Source organism: Argopecten irradians, chromosome 6, assembly GCF_041381155.1.
Source record: "Argopecten irradians isolate NY chromosome 6, Ai_NY, whole genome shotgun sequence".
NCBI classification, from domain to species: domain Eukaryota; kingdom Metazoa; phylum Mollusca; class Bivalvia; order Pectinida; family Pectinidae; genus Argopecten; species Argopecten irradians.
Genome location: NC_091139.1, coordinates 34,078,657 through 34,092,903, shown reverse-complemented (window position 1 = coordinate 34,092,903; position 14,247 = coordinate 34,078,657). Strand labels below are relative to the sequence as shown.

Below are 14,247 nucleotides of genomic sequence, written 5' to 3'. Positions count from 1 at the left end.
TAAATAAATGATTTTTGGCAGTACTGCCAAAAATCATTTTAAGCTCTTATTTGTACATGTAAAATTAAAACCTATGCATTGAAAGCACTGTCATTTTCAAAAAGTTGGTAATTTTTGGTGATGAATAACATATTAAAAGCTCATCTTGATTCGTGACTATGAAAAATACGGCACATATAACTTTAATGGTTTATTGTGGGTTATTTGTTACATTGGTTTTCCTTTAATGGTTTATTATGGGTTATTTGTTACATCAGTTTTCCTTTAAAGGTTTACTATGGGTAATTTGTTACATTGGTTTTCCTTTAATGGTTTATTATGGGTTATTTGTTACATCGTTTTTCCTTTAATGGTTTATTATGGGTTATTCGATAGATCCTGTTTTAATCCTAGATTTCAATGCTATACATATATAGGTATTTTTATCACAGCTGAATCATACACACCAAATATTTACATGAGGAAAGACATGTAAAGACATGTAAGAAAAGATAAGAAGAAAATCAATCAAACTTTTGTATGGTGCTGATATTGTTTAGTATTTAAAATGTCTTCCAAAAGAGTTTATGAATTGTTTGTGTCAGTAATATACGTAATTTATGTCAACTACAATGATAAAAATCTTGAAATAGAAGATGCCCTTGGTCTCTTGTCACCTCTGCATTCTACTGCAATCTGTGTATAGGTGTGTGCTGTCTTCTTGATAGTGGTAATTGTCTGATATATGGGGTGTTGTAATTATACCAGCACAATATCCGATGTTTGGAAAGGATATCATGTTTTAAATTTTCTATATTTAGCTCACCTGCCCGAAGGTGCTATGGTGCAGCGTCTGTCGTCCATCCGCCATCCAGCCATTCGGCGTCAACTTTTCAATTTGTACAACTTCTTCTCCAAAACTTGGAGACCTAAAGTCCTGAAATTTGACTTATAGCATGCTGGGATGAAGGGCTACCAAGTTTGTTCAAATGAATGGCCTTGACCTTCATTTAAGGTCACAGGGGTCAAATAGGCTTAAAATCTCTAAGTAACTTCTTCTCAAGAACCAGAAGGCCCAGGGTACTGATATTTGGCTTGTGGTATGCTGGGATGAAGGGCTACCTAGTCCATTCAAATACATGACCTTGACCTTCATTCAAAGTCACAGGGTTCAAAATGGCTAAAATCTTTAAATGACTATGTTGTATAGTGCCAATAGTCAGATGACATGCAGGGATACCAAGTTTGTTCAAATGAATGACCTTGACCTTGATTCAATGTTACAGGGGTCAAATAGGCTTAAATTTATAAATGACTTCTTCTTGATAACCAAAAGGCATAGGGACCTGATATTGGCCCTGTGGCAAGATGGGATCAAGGGCTACCAAGTTTGTTCAAACAGGGGTTAAATAGGCTAAAAATCTTTAAACAACTTCTTTTTAATAACCAAGAGGCAAATGGGCCTCTAATGTGCATAGGGATGATATAAATTCTTATTTACTTTATTTGTTAAGTATGAACCATGCATGATTACCAGACTGCAGGAGAGTGATTCGGGCCCATTGGGCCCTTGTTTATTTTATTTGTGACATGTACCATATTCGCTGTAATTAGCAGACTTCCACTCATGAGTGCCCCTCCCCTTTTCTGGAGAAGAGATGAAGTTGTATAAGAACCCCCATCCCATCGATTTAACAATGTTTTACAACGTGTGATGTGTGTAACCTCAGCATTGTATCCGATATAACATGAACTTGGGAGTCTTTTACATGTGAATCACAACATGATAAAAGGGTAAAAGACTGTTAACTGTAACAGATTAATTTACCATGAGTCTACAAATCACTTGCATTTTCGTTCTTTAATAAGCACCCCGTTTGTTACAATTATTTAAGCGCCCTGGGTGCTAATTACGGCGAACACGGTATGTCGTTCCTTCCTTGATCATCTTAATTTGATTTCTTTTTCAAATTGATTTATTGCTTACTTTGTAAAATGCCCGAAGGGTCAGGATGGCCTTTTGTCATCATGCACCGTTCATCTTCATGCACCGTCCACCGTCAGCTGTGCGCCCTGTGCTTTCTGCTGTGCGTAAACTTTTCATTCATACGACTTCTTCTCAATAACCGAAAGGCCCAAGGTACTGATATTTGGCCTGTAGCATTCTGGATTGAAGGGCTACCAAGTTTGTTTGTTTAGTTCAAGACTGAATGACCTTTATCTTCATTCAAGGTCACAGGGGTCAAAAAGGCTAAAATCTTTAATTCTGATCTTCTTTGGTTTGTCACCAGCCGTCAATAGTGACGATTTTAGGTGAGTGATCGGCTCAGTGGCGTGGGGGGGAAGGGGTTATATACAGTGCTTTTTTTTTTTTTTTTTTTTTTTTTTTTTGGTGCTGGAATAGATAAAAGTAGATAGGTTAAAATCATGATAAAAAATGAGGTGTTTATTTGTGAGTGGGGGCTTCAAGGGCTACGTTGTTTATGTTTGCCTTGAAGCCCTCCAGTGTAGTGTTTTGTACTGTTGCCACAGGGAGGAGATTCCAGTATGTGAAGGTGTGTGGGAAAAAGGAGTACTTAAATGTATCCTTTGTGGGGGCGATGTGTCTGTATGCATAGGGATGTGTGTGTCTAGTGCGGGTGTGTCTACAGGTGTTAGGTATTGTTCTGGGTTGATGGCAACGAGATGGTGTGTGATTTTATATAGGAGGATGAGTCGTGATTGTAGACGGCGTGTTTGTAGTGTTGGCCATTGGAGTGTGTATAACATGTCGGAGACTGAAGAAGTGTTATGATATCTGTTTTGTACATATCTTGCTGCTCTGCGTTGAGTTTTTTCTATTTGTTGTATTTGGCCAGTATTGTGTGGGTCCCAGATAGAGGAGCAGTACTCAAGTTTGGGTCTAACAAGTGCTTTATATGCGTGTTCTTTAATGTGTGGTGAATTGATTGTGAGGTTTCGTTTTAGGAAACCTAGTGTTCTGTTTGCATTTGCGGTGATGTTGTTTATGTGTTTGTCCCATTGGAGGTTGTTTTGTAGTGTGAGGCCTAAGTATTTACTGTGTTTGACGTGTTCAAGTGAGTGGTTATGGAGAGTGTAGTTGTGGTGGATTTTGTTGCGTTTGGTGGTAGTGGAGATGACGTTGCACTTGTCGGGGTGAAATTGCATTAGCCAGTCGTGTTCCCATTGTCCTGCATTGTCAAGGTTGTGTTGTAGTTTCTGTGTGTCTTCTTGTTTGTGTATGGTCTTGTAAATGATACTATCGTCTGCGAAAAGTCTAAGAGTGCTGTGTTTCATGTATTCATGTAGGTCGTTGATATATATTAAGAAAAGTATGGGGCCCAGACAGGTTCCTTGAGGGACTCCGGATGTGACTGGTATTTTGTGTGAGTGTTTGCCCTAAGTATTACTGTCTGGGTGCGATGTGAAAGAAAATCTGTTATCCATTGACTTATTCTCAATAAGCAGATGGCCCAAGGTACTGATATTGAACATGTAGCATGCTTGGATGAAGGGCTACCAAATTTGTTCAAATGAATGACCTTGAACTTCATTCAAGGTCACAGAGGTCAAATAGGCTAAAATAGTGCCACGGAATTTTTTCAGGATGCAATTAATTATTTTTCATATTTTTAACTTGAAGTAAAATTAGAAGCTCAAACTTTTCAATGGTGGTAACGGTGTAAAGTAAGTAACTTTTGTAACTTAAGAAAAATACTAAATCTTCTGCTCCTGTTTTTGATAGTGAAAAAATACCATTTGTCAGTTGTGGAGCATCTTTACACGATTTCTTTTTAAGGACTGAAAGGCTAAGGATACTCATATTGGGCCTGCAGCATGCTGGGATGAAGGGCTATCAAGTTTGTTCAAATGAATAACTTTGACCTTCATTCAAGGTCACAGGGTCAAATAGGCTAAAATCTTGAAACAACTTTTTTTGTGAATAACTAAGAGCTCTAGAGACCTGATATTGGGCCTGTGACATGCTGGGATGAAGGGCTAACATATTTGTTTTAAAATAAATGACCTTGTTCTTAATTCAAGATCACAGGGGTCAAGATGGCTAAAATATTTAAATGACTATATTGTATTGTGCCAATAGTCAGATGACTGTTAAGGCCCATGGGCCTCTTGTTGATATTTTGAATAATGGGGGTTCAAAATTGGGAGTATCCCTCCAAAATAGGGAGGGTTGGCAAGTATTGAGTTTATATAGAAACTATTTTACGGGTGTGGGGCGGGGGGTATCACAATCCAAACTGTTTTCCCATAGGTTTTAATTGGTACAGACCAGGTGTACAGTTCATATCATCTATAAACTCAACTTGTTTAAAATGTCCATGATATTTCTAAATATTCTTTAAACTGTCAGTTCCTTTTCTGTTATTATAATTCTTCTAAGAACTGGAAACCTGATGATTTGAGGGGGATAAAAGTAAGATCATTCTGTTCCGATAATAAGATCATATAAATCCTTTCAAATGCATGTAAATGTTGTTATTCAGTTTGCAACCCCAAATATTTGATTTTCAATTTAACATTGTGCATGTGTTTAGTTGTCCCTGCCATAAAATGAGAATGCAAATATTGTACCACTTTGTCACATCCTATCCGGTTTCAAATTCATGTTTTGGAATTTATCACTGACACATTCTTAGCTTACTTTAATAACAATAGTCAAGACTTGAACTTCAGTAGATTTAAATGACCTCTGCAAGTGCAATCTACTTGAACATGCATGTTTATGCATGTTGACCTCCAGTTTGAATCATAATTTATTTTCTATTGACTGTAGTGAATTGATTAAGTGGCAATATGTATAGGATTCAGTAATTCTTATACATGTAGAGGATATATGATTTTACACCGAAATTTTAGCCTTGCAACCACTTTGACCATATATTAATTACCAGGTTATTCTGTCTTTAAACCAAAATAGGGATATAAGTATATAGGATTGAGCTGCATTTTGTATGTTGTAGTATCAACTCAGTTGACAACAAACATATTCAATTATGGAGCGCATATACGCTTCACTGTTCATGTTTAGGTTTAAGATGAATAAATTGATCATGATGCAAAACTTTCAGTTGTCAATGTAATATATTTAGAATCTTAAACTAATTCTAAAAACACAGGGTTATACTTAATTTTGAAGTGACAATTACCATATCTTCAACCCATTAAGTGCCCTGAGGATGCTTAAAAAATGGGGGGGAGAGGAGCTTACTTATTACTTAAAGAGAATTTTAAACAAAAATTGTTTCACACAAAATTAAAGCCAAAAAGTTTACAAAGGAAATAAAATAAAGAAACTTTCTTTTAGTCATATTTATAGTCAGCTATTTTACTAGTAATGATTAAATAATAGCATTAAGCAACTTGAAGCCTCAAAATGGGATATGGGTGCTTTAAAATTTTGGTTGAATGCAATATATTATTTGGGCAGTAACTCATAACTGTTTTAAATAAAGACGTTATAACACTTACGATTCCTTAGCATTGAGTACCATATGCATGACAAATATAATAAATCTGGCCATTTTGGATCCGGTTGAAAGATAAGAGGCAAACATTTCATTTCAAACATTCAAAGGGATACTGCAAGGTGCTGTCATTAAGGCATCATTTTATCAGACCATTTTGGAGCAGGTTGAAAGATAAGAGGCAAAAACTAATTTCAAATATTCAGAGGGATACTACAAGGTGATGTCATATTGGGACATTATTTTACTATGTTTTGAAACCCTTTATTTTCATTACAGGTACAGGTATATAAAATCACCCAACTTATAGTCAGTGGAGGTTGTATGGACAGTATGGACGTAACAAGGATGTCTTTTCATTGTCTGTTGATAGGATGTGTTCTTGGCTTCTCATCAGCCTGTATCATTTGCTGTAAATGTGGAAGTAAGTTATTGGATTCTCTAACCAAAATTTGAATTTCTCTAAAACTTACTGTTGTTCAAATACCAGTAGATACATTTACAGTGGACCTGAGATAATCCGACACCCACAATAGTCTAGAAAACTCATCATTTGGATTGACTAAAAAGTAAAAAGAATACATCAGGCCAAAACATTTGTAATCTGGATGGTTTGAGCTGGTGCCGCTGTTTGGATTATCAAGGGTCCTTTTTACAGTACTTCAGCCTACCAAATGACAAACATTTATAATTAAACACATTGTGTTTAATCTATCCTTAATTGTCTTGAATAATTACCTAGGAAATTGAAAATTGAAAAATACAATATGAACAAATGAAAGATGTTGAATATAGCCTCTACTTATAGGCATTGCTTGTTGTTTAATCCTTTATCAATTCATTAAAAGAAGATTTTGTTGAAATAGATATTAAAATGTTGGGGAAAAGCGTATGGTAAGATAGACTAACAGTTATATTTGTGCTTTATTTGGTGCATATTTAAGCTTTTCTTGTAGATGAAATGTAAATGTAGAACAGGGATGTTTATGGCTTATGATACAATTTCAGCTTTTCTTCCAAATGATCCGTATTACTATGTAAACGAAACCAGCAACTTCAGTTGTTCACTAGACAAGGTTACAGAATCAGAGAATGCCTCCGTTTTGTACATCACAAGGAGCGGTAAAGAAATGGACCAATCGTATATCACTATCATCAACGAAACAACGGTTGCCTTCAACAAACCCATGGGGATGGAGGATAATGCCAACTTCATGTGTTTAAGAAGGGGTAACTACAGCACAAAAGATGAAATCATCGGAGGCCAGGTTGTACAAGTTGATTGTAAGTATAACCGTGTAGGAAAGTCAGATTATTTTGTAAAGGTCTGTGGCAAGTAAATCAGCTACAGAGGACTCCACATAATCAAATAACGATTATTTGAATATTTCGGTTATTTGCATAAAATTCTGCGGTCCCGATTTTTTCCTTAATTGTCTTTGTTTTTCAACTCAGTGTATTTGCATAGACCATTACATGACCTCCGGTTATTTGAATAAAATATTTGGGAAATTCTAGAAATAAAATCGAAGATTTTTCAATTTTGCAATTTAATTTTAGTGAAATTCGCCGATATATGTTTCAAGATACTTCGCTTTTACTAGAAATCATCATGGTGACAGATAAACGTTATCGTATGGCTTGTTATTTTATGCATTAATCTGCAAAGGTATTCGACGCTGTTACGATTTACATCAGCAGCGGTTGATCATACCTTAAGTATAATCACTGACTCAAACATCTAATTTAAGCATTTGCACTTTCAAATATGTTTATTAACGTAAAGTACCTTAGTTCGCGATCGGTTGGAGAAACCATGCTTCCTTACAACAATCACCATTCACGAGTAGTCTCGTTGACTATGACAGACATGTGCGAATCAAGCCTCTCGTTGAACGAGATATAAAGAGACATAAAAGCATGCAAAGTCGGCGTTCAATGACTACCACAAGTTTCGTACAGTATGTAGGATACAAAAGATACTTGCTACGTTGTTTCATTGCTAATTGAATATCCATTAATTTCTGAAATGTTATCAAGCTATTCGCCATATAGATCAACAATACAGAGAGAATTCTCAAAACAATTTACGTCCATTGAACGCATGGCTTCATCACCTGCCGTCATTTTCGAATTCATACACATGTGTAAAAACAACACTACTAGTTGATTGGCACTTTGAAGTTTAATCACGATCGTATGTTCATTTTGCTAGGCAAATGTACGTAAATTTGTTTATTAGACCATTTAGGTTCAGAATTGTAGACACAAAATCAATCCTGTTTAGTTATTGTATTTGATATCGATCGTTTAGCTGTTTTACAAATATTCACGTGTCGATCTAATGTAAACATGAATTTAATATTGGAATATTTTTTGTTATTAAACAATTAAAATCCATTTACAACTTCGAAAATAATTACTTGTTGTTCGTTTAAGTGTAAATAATTTACGTATTTATCAAGTAAACGAAACGATATCTATTTGCCTGTTCACATACATATGTGTGAGGACAAACGAAGGTGCAAAATGTCATCTCCGCCTTTTCGAATACTCTGGTTATTTGCATATTTTCTTCTGGAAAATGACTTATTCAAATAAGCGGAATCCTCTGTACTACTTTCTCTTACTATTAATTTGGGTCTATAATGAATTGATTTGAAGTTTAAATAATGTCAAATATGCCTGGAGTCAAAGATAACAACCTGATACACAGTTTAGAAATCAATAACTGACAGGTTTATATTTAAAGTCTTTAAAGGGCTGTCAAATCCAACACCAGATATTAAAATATTAAATTTACAGGCATAACCGGTGCAATTTTTGGGAAAAACCCGGTCGTTTTGCACCTGTATGTATCTGCCAGGACCTGTGACACCACCATAATGTTTTTACGTGTGCCTTGAATATTTATGGCATGGCCAGCTGAACACGCCATTGATGTGATAAAGTGTATTTTGTGTTACAAACTACATAACGTGGGGGACGTGGATGTGGCGCAGTGGTAGAAGGCGCAGCTATGTTTGACTAGGCAACTGGGTGCCGTAGATCGTGAGTTCGAGGCCCGGATAGCTAGGGCACAAGTCAATAAATTGTCATGCTTTGTTAAATTGTGTTTCTTTGATATTTAAACTACATAACTGGTATTTTCATTTCTTCATCATTTTATTGTATAACTCAGATCCCTTGGAAGCAATCAATGAAATTGATTGTGTCTGGCATAATTGGAATGTTCAGCTTGTGTGTAAGTGGGACCTTCCTTACCGTCACACTCTTGACATTGAGGTTAACATTATCTTGTAAGTACTGCAAATATAACCTAGTTATACATCTAAGGTATTTTCATTGCCACAAATTTTGTTATCAATATGTGGTGAACAAATGGAATGAGTAAAAGTCTATGTAAATTCAATAAAAGTCTATATAAATTCAACTTAAGTCTAAATAAATTCTTCTAAAGTCTATATAAATTCAACTAAAGTCTATATAAATTCAACTGAAGTCTAAATAAATTCAATAAAAGTCTATATAGATTAAATAAAAGGCTATGTATTTTTTTAATTGATAGATTTTTTTCAATATCAAAGTTATGATACACTATACAATTTCCATTGAAGCAAATTTATAATTTGATATTAATGTATGAATTTAAGCTAATATATTAGAGATCATTTGAAGATAACATTAAGTTTCTGAAGGTATTTCAAATGAATGAAAATGAACTGAAATACTTAAAAAAAAAATCTTTTTTTTTTTCTGAAGATATAATGGTGCTTACATCTCCTGTCCAAATATGGTAAACAAGAGACAATGTACATGGACCACTGGCATTGATGTGCCGATAGTTGGTTTCCGACTGAATGTTACCAACACAAACCAACACAAATCACACTCAATGACAGGAAATTGGATTACTAAAAATAGCTCAGAAAATGGTAAGTGTTTATTGCATATGAGATAATATGAAACAAGTCTATGATGTTTTTACCCTGCATTCAAGTTAAGGAGAGAGAGAGGGGAGGGGGAGGGGTTTGAGGGGAGGGGGGGGGGTTGTATACTGGAACTGGGTTGTCAATCTGTCTGACTGTGGACACAACTTTGTCTGGCGAACTCCTCCTGATCAAAATTGGTACACAGAACCCTGACATAGAGGAGAGTTGAGTAACCTACTGGTATATAGGGTTCTGCAATGTCCCCTATTCTAAGAGATATTACTAATTAAAAGTCTTATTTTGCCTGAGTGGGGGAGGGGGATATTAGTCTGCCACTCTGGCAACAGTTCCAGTTATTTTTGTGAGCCTTGGCGAGCAAAATCTAAAACTTTGAGACCATAAAACCTCATATGAAATATACACAAAGTTAAAATACTTTTTATCACATAACCTACAACAACCTACATTTCGAAGAATCTTAGTGAAAGTGAATTGCAAAAATATTACACCGGCGAAATCACTAGATATCGGGCGGATTACGGTATGGATAAATTGCAATATTCAGGTTGTAATAATTACACCTCCAAATTCATTGAATGGAGAACAATGTAATGGAATTTAAGTGTGGTTAGCATGTGGGAAAACTATCACATTTACATAATAACACATTTATACTTATGTTATTGTTTTCATATTGTTGGTGTTATATTCTCTACAAAAATAACAATTTTTTTTACTTTACCTTTTTGTGTTATGCTATTGGAACAGTTAAAAAAAATGTATCAATTTTTGTATTTCTACAGTTAAACCCAATCCAGTACAGTCTTTTCACCAAGCCTTCACGAACCAGAGCACTTGTGTTTTTCTAACCTGGGAGTATGACCCAAATATTGGATCATTTAGAGAGAAGTACTTCAGGATACAGTACTCACCTGTCACAGATCTCTCACAAAATCAAACGGTATAGTGATTCTTATTAGTTCTCCACTAGGAACTAGTGGGGGGGAGGATTATAGGTTTGTGTTGTATCTTTCCATATACTCAACCTTGCTTGGATCTATCTCCTGTAATGTAAGGCAATAGAACCATAATATAAAAAATATTCTGTCGATAAAGTGTTAGAAAGTTTAGTTGTCAAATAACAGCATTTAATGCTTTGTATGTAGGTACAATCACAACAGCAAATGAGACCTCATTGGTTCATTTTTATTGTCGATCGGTTTCACCTTTACTGAGGTTTCATCAGGACAACAAAGTGTCCTCATGTTGGTGTCCTGCTGAATCCTCAGTAAAAATGCTCCACAATAAAAGTTGAAACAACGAGGTTTCCTTTGACTGTTGTGATTGTACATACCTGCTTTACTCTTTACTCCAATCACCCTGCATATATCCGGATATCCAGCCTAGGGACCCAGGAACTCATCACCCCACCAGCCAATAAAACTAACGGCTTTGGCATTGCCCATCTTTTTTACAACATTTAATACTTGTTACCTTATTCAGTAATGAGTGCTGCTTACTCTTTGATGAGCTAGGTGATTACTAAAATATGTGTATAAAAACTAGAGAAAGTATAAGAGAAAATACCTCAGAAAATAACAAGGTTAAGTTTTAAACAGCAGTGATTGTCGTTTACAGGTGTGGAGTGATGGATACAATGTGACCGTCTGCCAACTGACACCTCACTCCCAGTACCAGTTTACCATCGCCGTCCATCCAGACAGAAACGCAGTAAAGGGGTACTGGAGTGACTCTGTCAGCCAACAATTCACTACTGACCAAGATGGTTTGTTCTCCTTTTTTGTAACATAGAAATATGATTATTATTCCTGACATGATCTTCTTTCATGAAATGAGGGTGTTGGGTAATATAACATTATCATGTCTTGTCCTAACTGTTCCATTTTGTCTCGTTTTTACACAGAGCTTTAAGCTCACCATCATCAGATGGTGGGCTATTCAAATCACATTTCATCGGTGGTCAGCTGTCCTTTTGTCCAATAACAATGCTTGTTACCACTTTTTCTCAGAAAGTACTGAAGGGATCTATCTTAAATTAAAAACTAATTAAAACTAGTGTGCATATTGTATTTTGGGACCAATCGATGAACAAGATGGCCAACAGGAAGCCATCTTAGATTTTAATTGTTGAAGTTTAAACCGCTATTTCTCAGAAAGTACTGAATCGATCTGTCTCAAATTGAATATCACAGGTTCTTCCCCTAGGGCCCTAGATGTGCATATTGCATTTTGGGACCAATCAGTGAACAAGATGGCTGACAGGCTGCTATCTTGGATAATGATATTTGAAGTTTGTTACTGCTTTATATATCTCAGAAAGTTTTGAAGGAAACTTTCTCAAATATTCATATGTAGTCAAAGTTTGAAAAGTAGAGAAAAGATCTCCATTGTCAGATGTAGATCATTTTTTGGTGGGCGCCAAGATCCCTCTGGGATCTCTTGTTCAGACAGTGAACACAATTTTGTTTGGGTATGATTAGCCAGTTTTATGATATGTCACAGTTAATTCCCCTTGTTTATCTTTATCCGTACTGATGAAGAAGGAAAGTACAAAGGGAAGTAACTCTTAAATAGATCAGAATTAATGATTGTTTCATTGGGACTCTATGATGATTCAGTAACTCGATGGTGGGGCTAATCCTAGTCCATTGACGTTATTTTGCTATCTTGAAACTGTGGTATTAGACATATCCAGCTATCTCAATAGACTTATTATTACCAGCTCGTTTCAAACATGTTTTAAGTTTTCAAACATGATCAGTTTTTGAAACTGTAACCAGTAATTAAATGACCACGATGGATCTTCACAAGCTAGAACTAGCTTACAGTGATCCGACCACAGCGATTCAGCGATTCAGTACCTAATAGGGATGACAAAGCAAAAACACTTTGAAAAATGTAAAATGGCCGAAAAAATGTAAAATGGATGAAAAAAAAAGAAATCAAAGTACTCAAAGTACTGCAAATACAACGCAGCAGAAACAGAAAAATAAAATGAAATCAAACTAATTTCCAAAATCTAAATATATAAACCATATTATAAAGACTTTGATATCAATTATTTCAAGAACATTCAACTGATCACAGAAAATACATATTTTTTGTTTGACATTTTTCTTAATTAAAGTTCCTACATAAAATTTACAAAGAAAACAAGTCTTCATTAAAATGAGTTTTTATCCTTAATATACTCCTGTTTCTTATGTTGCACATACACTTGTTTTGGTAAAACCATGCACATATGAGGGCAGCCTTATAAGTTATTTTGCCTTTACCTCAGATCTGCGTTTAACATTCATTTAAAAACATTATTTTAAAGTACACAAAAAGGGCATATGATTAGTCAACTTAAAAACTCTTATGTCTATAAGCCTTAAATAGTAAGTCCAATTTGAATTATCATTAACAGAGATTATGTAAGTTGGACAGAGGAGTCACCAGCAGGCAACAGTTGACCTAGATGGGCTGTGTATTATATAACACTCTGTGTATTCTATACACACTCTGTGTATTCTACCAATCAGAAGGCAGTCTTCCCATGACTACTGATTGGTCCAAAGGAATATTATTCAATAAATAGGGAATTTATGAATGGCAGTTTATGAATGAAATGGTTCAAGAGGTCACCACTAGATGTCATTGTAGGGCAAGTCCTACTCGGTCCTACACATCAATAGTAAACCGGATAGCATTAATACAATCGCTAGTCGCGTTGTATTAAAAAAAGAAAGATCAGAATTCAAATATTTTCAGATTTTATTGAAAATTAAACAAATTGTTGGATTTTGATGAAACTTGATACATGCAATTGTAACAAATATGGCAATATAAAGATCACAGCAAGATTCCTTTAAGTTGTTTGTAATGTGTACAACAAACGAAGCTGATTAAAAAGTAATTTCCTTGCTCTCCCAAGATTTGTTATAACAATAATTTAATGAAGTCTGTTTAATTAATTGATTTATTAATTCTATTGATAGTTCCTCGAGCAGCCCCTAAGATGGTTGGACATCGTCAGCCGACAGAATTTTGTTTGGACAATCACAATATCAACACAACAATTTATTGGAAGGTACAAGGTCAATCTAATTATAAATTCTACACCAGAAAGTAAGAGTTGTAAATGTAAATGACACAATTAATGTTCATGCAACAATCATCAATATTTGGTACTTATTAGAATGAAAGACAATATATATATATAAATTGTAGCAACTGCTATGCAAAGCCACAATGAAATTGATAAAATTCAATCTATTCAGTCTGTATAGAAAATTGTTATCTTTTTTTATCCCATAACTATGCATGTTTCACAATGGAAAAACCATGTGATAATTCCATAGCAGTTGGTTATCATTTATGTTTACACACTCCAGTGTGCAAACACCTTCGGCGCCTCTGATTGGTCAACTCCAAGATCTCTTTATTTTGATTGGCTCTCAACTTCGGGCTACTTATAGTGCATTTTCTTTTAAATAACATTGTATTTACTGTTTAATGGGAAGTTGCTTATTCAAAGTATTAAAAAATAAAATATTGGCTCTCTATATAGGTACTATATTTTATTGCGGAAAGATATCACTACACATTGTATGGTGGTAAGTTTCCCTGAATAAAGACTAGAAAATGGTCACCACATTATAAATATAGAGTTAAAGTAATGGGATAAATAAGTTCCCCAACGTGTCACTGTTGTTTATCTAAACTCTCGTTAGTTAATTTTCAAATTTTTAAAAGACACTCGCTAAAGCTTGTGTCCTTTCAAAATTTGAAAATTAACTAACTAGAGTTTGATAAACATGATAAACAACAGTCACTTGTTAGGGAAC

At 34.9% G+C, this 14,247-nt stretch overlaps 1 protein-coding gene across 3 annotated transcripts in view; it reads left to right on the top strand.

Moving 5' to 3' along the window:
• Positions 1-14,247, top strand: part of LOC138325694 (serine-rich adhesin for platelets-like) — a 66,865-nt gene that overhangs the window by 8,727 nt on the left and 43,891 nt on the right. For all 3 annotated transcript variants that reach the window (XM_069271524.1, XM_069271522.1, XM_069271523.1), the window contains exons 2-8: positions 5,745-5,889; positions 6,474-6,749; positions 8,647-8,764; positions 9,228-9,400; positions 10,201-10,358; positions 11,036-11,183; positions 13,399-13,490. In XM_069271524.1, coding sequence (XP_069127625.1) covers positions 5,790-5,889; positions 6,474-6,749; positions 8,647-8,764; positions 9,228-9,400; positions 10,201-10,358; positions 11,036-11,183; positions 13,399-13,490 — 1,065 coding nt within the window. In that variant the 5' untranslated portion in view covers positions 5,745-5,789. The remainder of the gene's footprint in view (positions 1-5,744; positions 5,890-6,473; positions 6,750-8,646; positions 8,765-9,227; positions 9,401-10,200; positions 10,359-11,035; positions 11,184-13,398; positions 13,491-14,247) is intronic.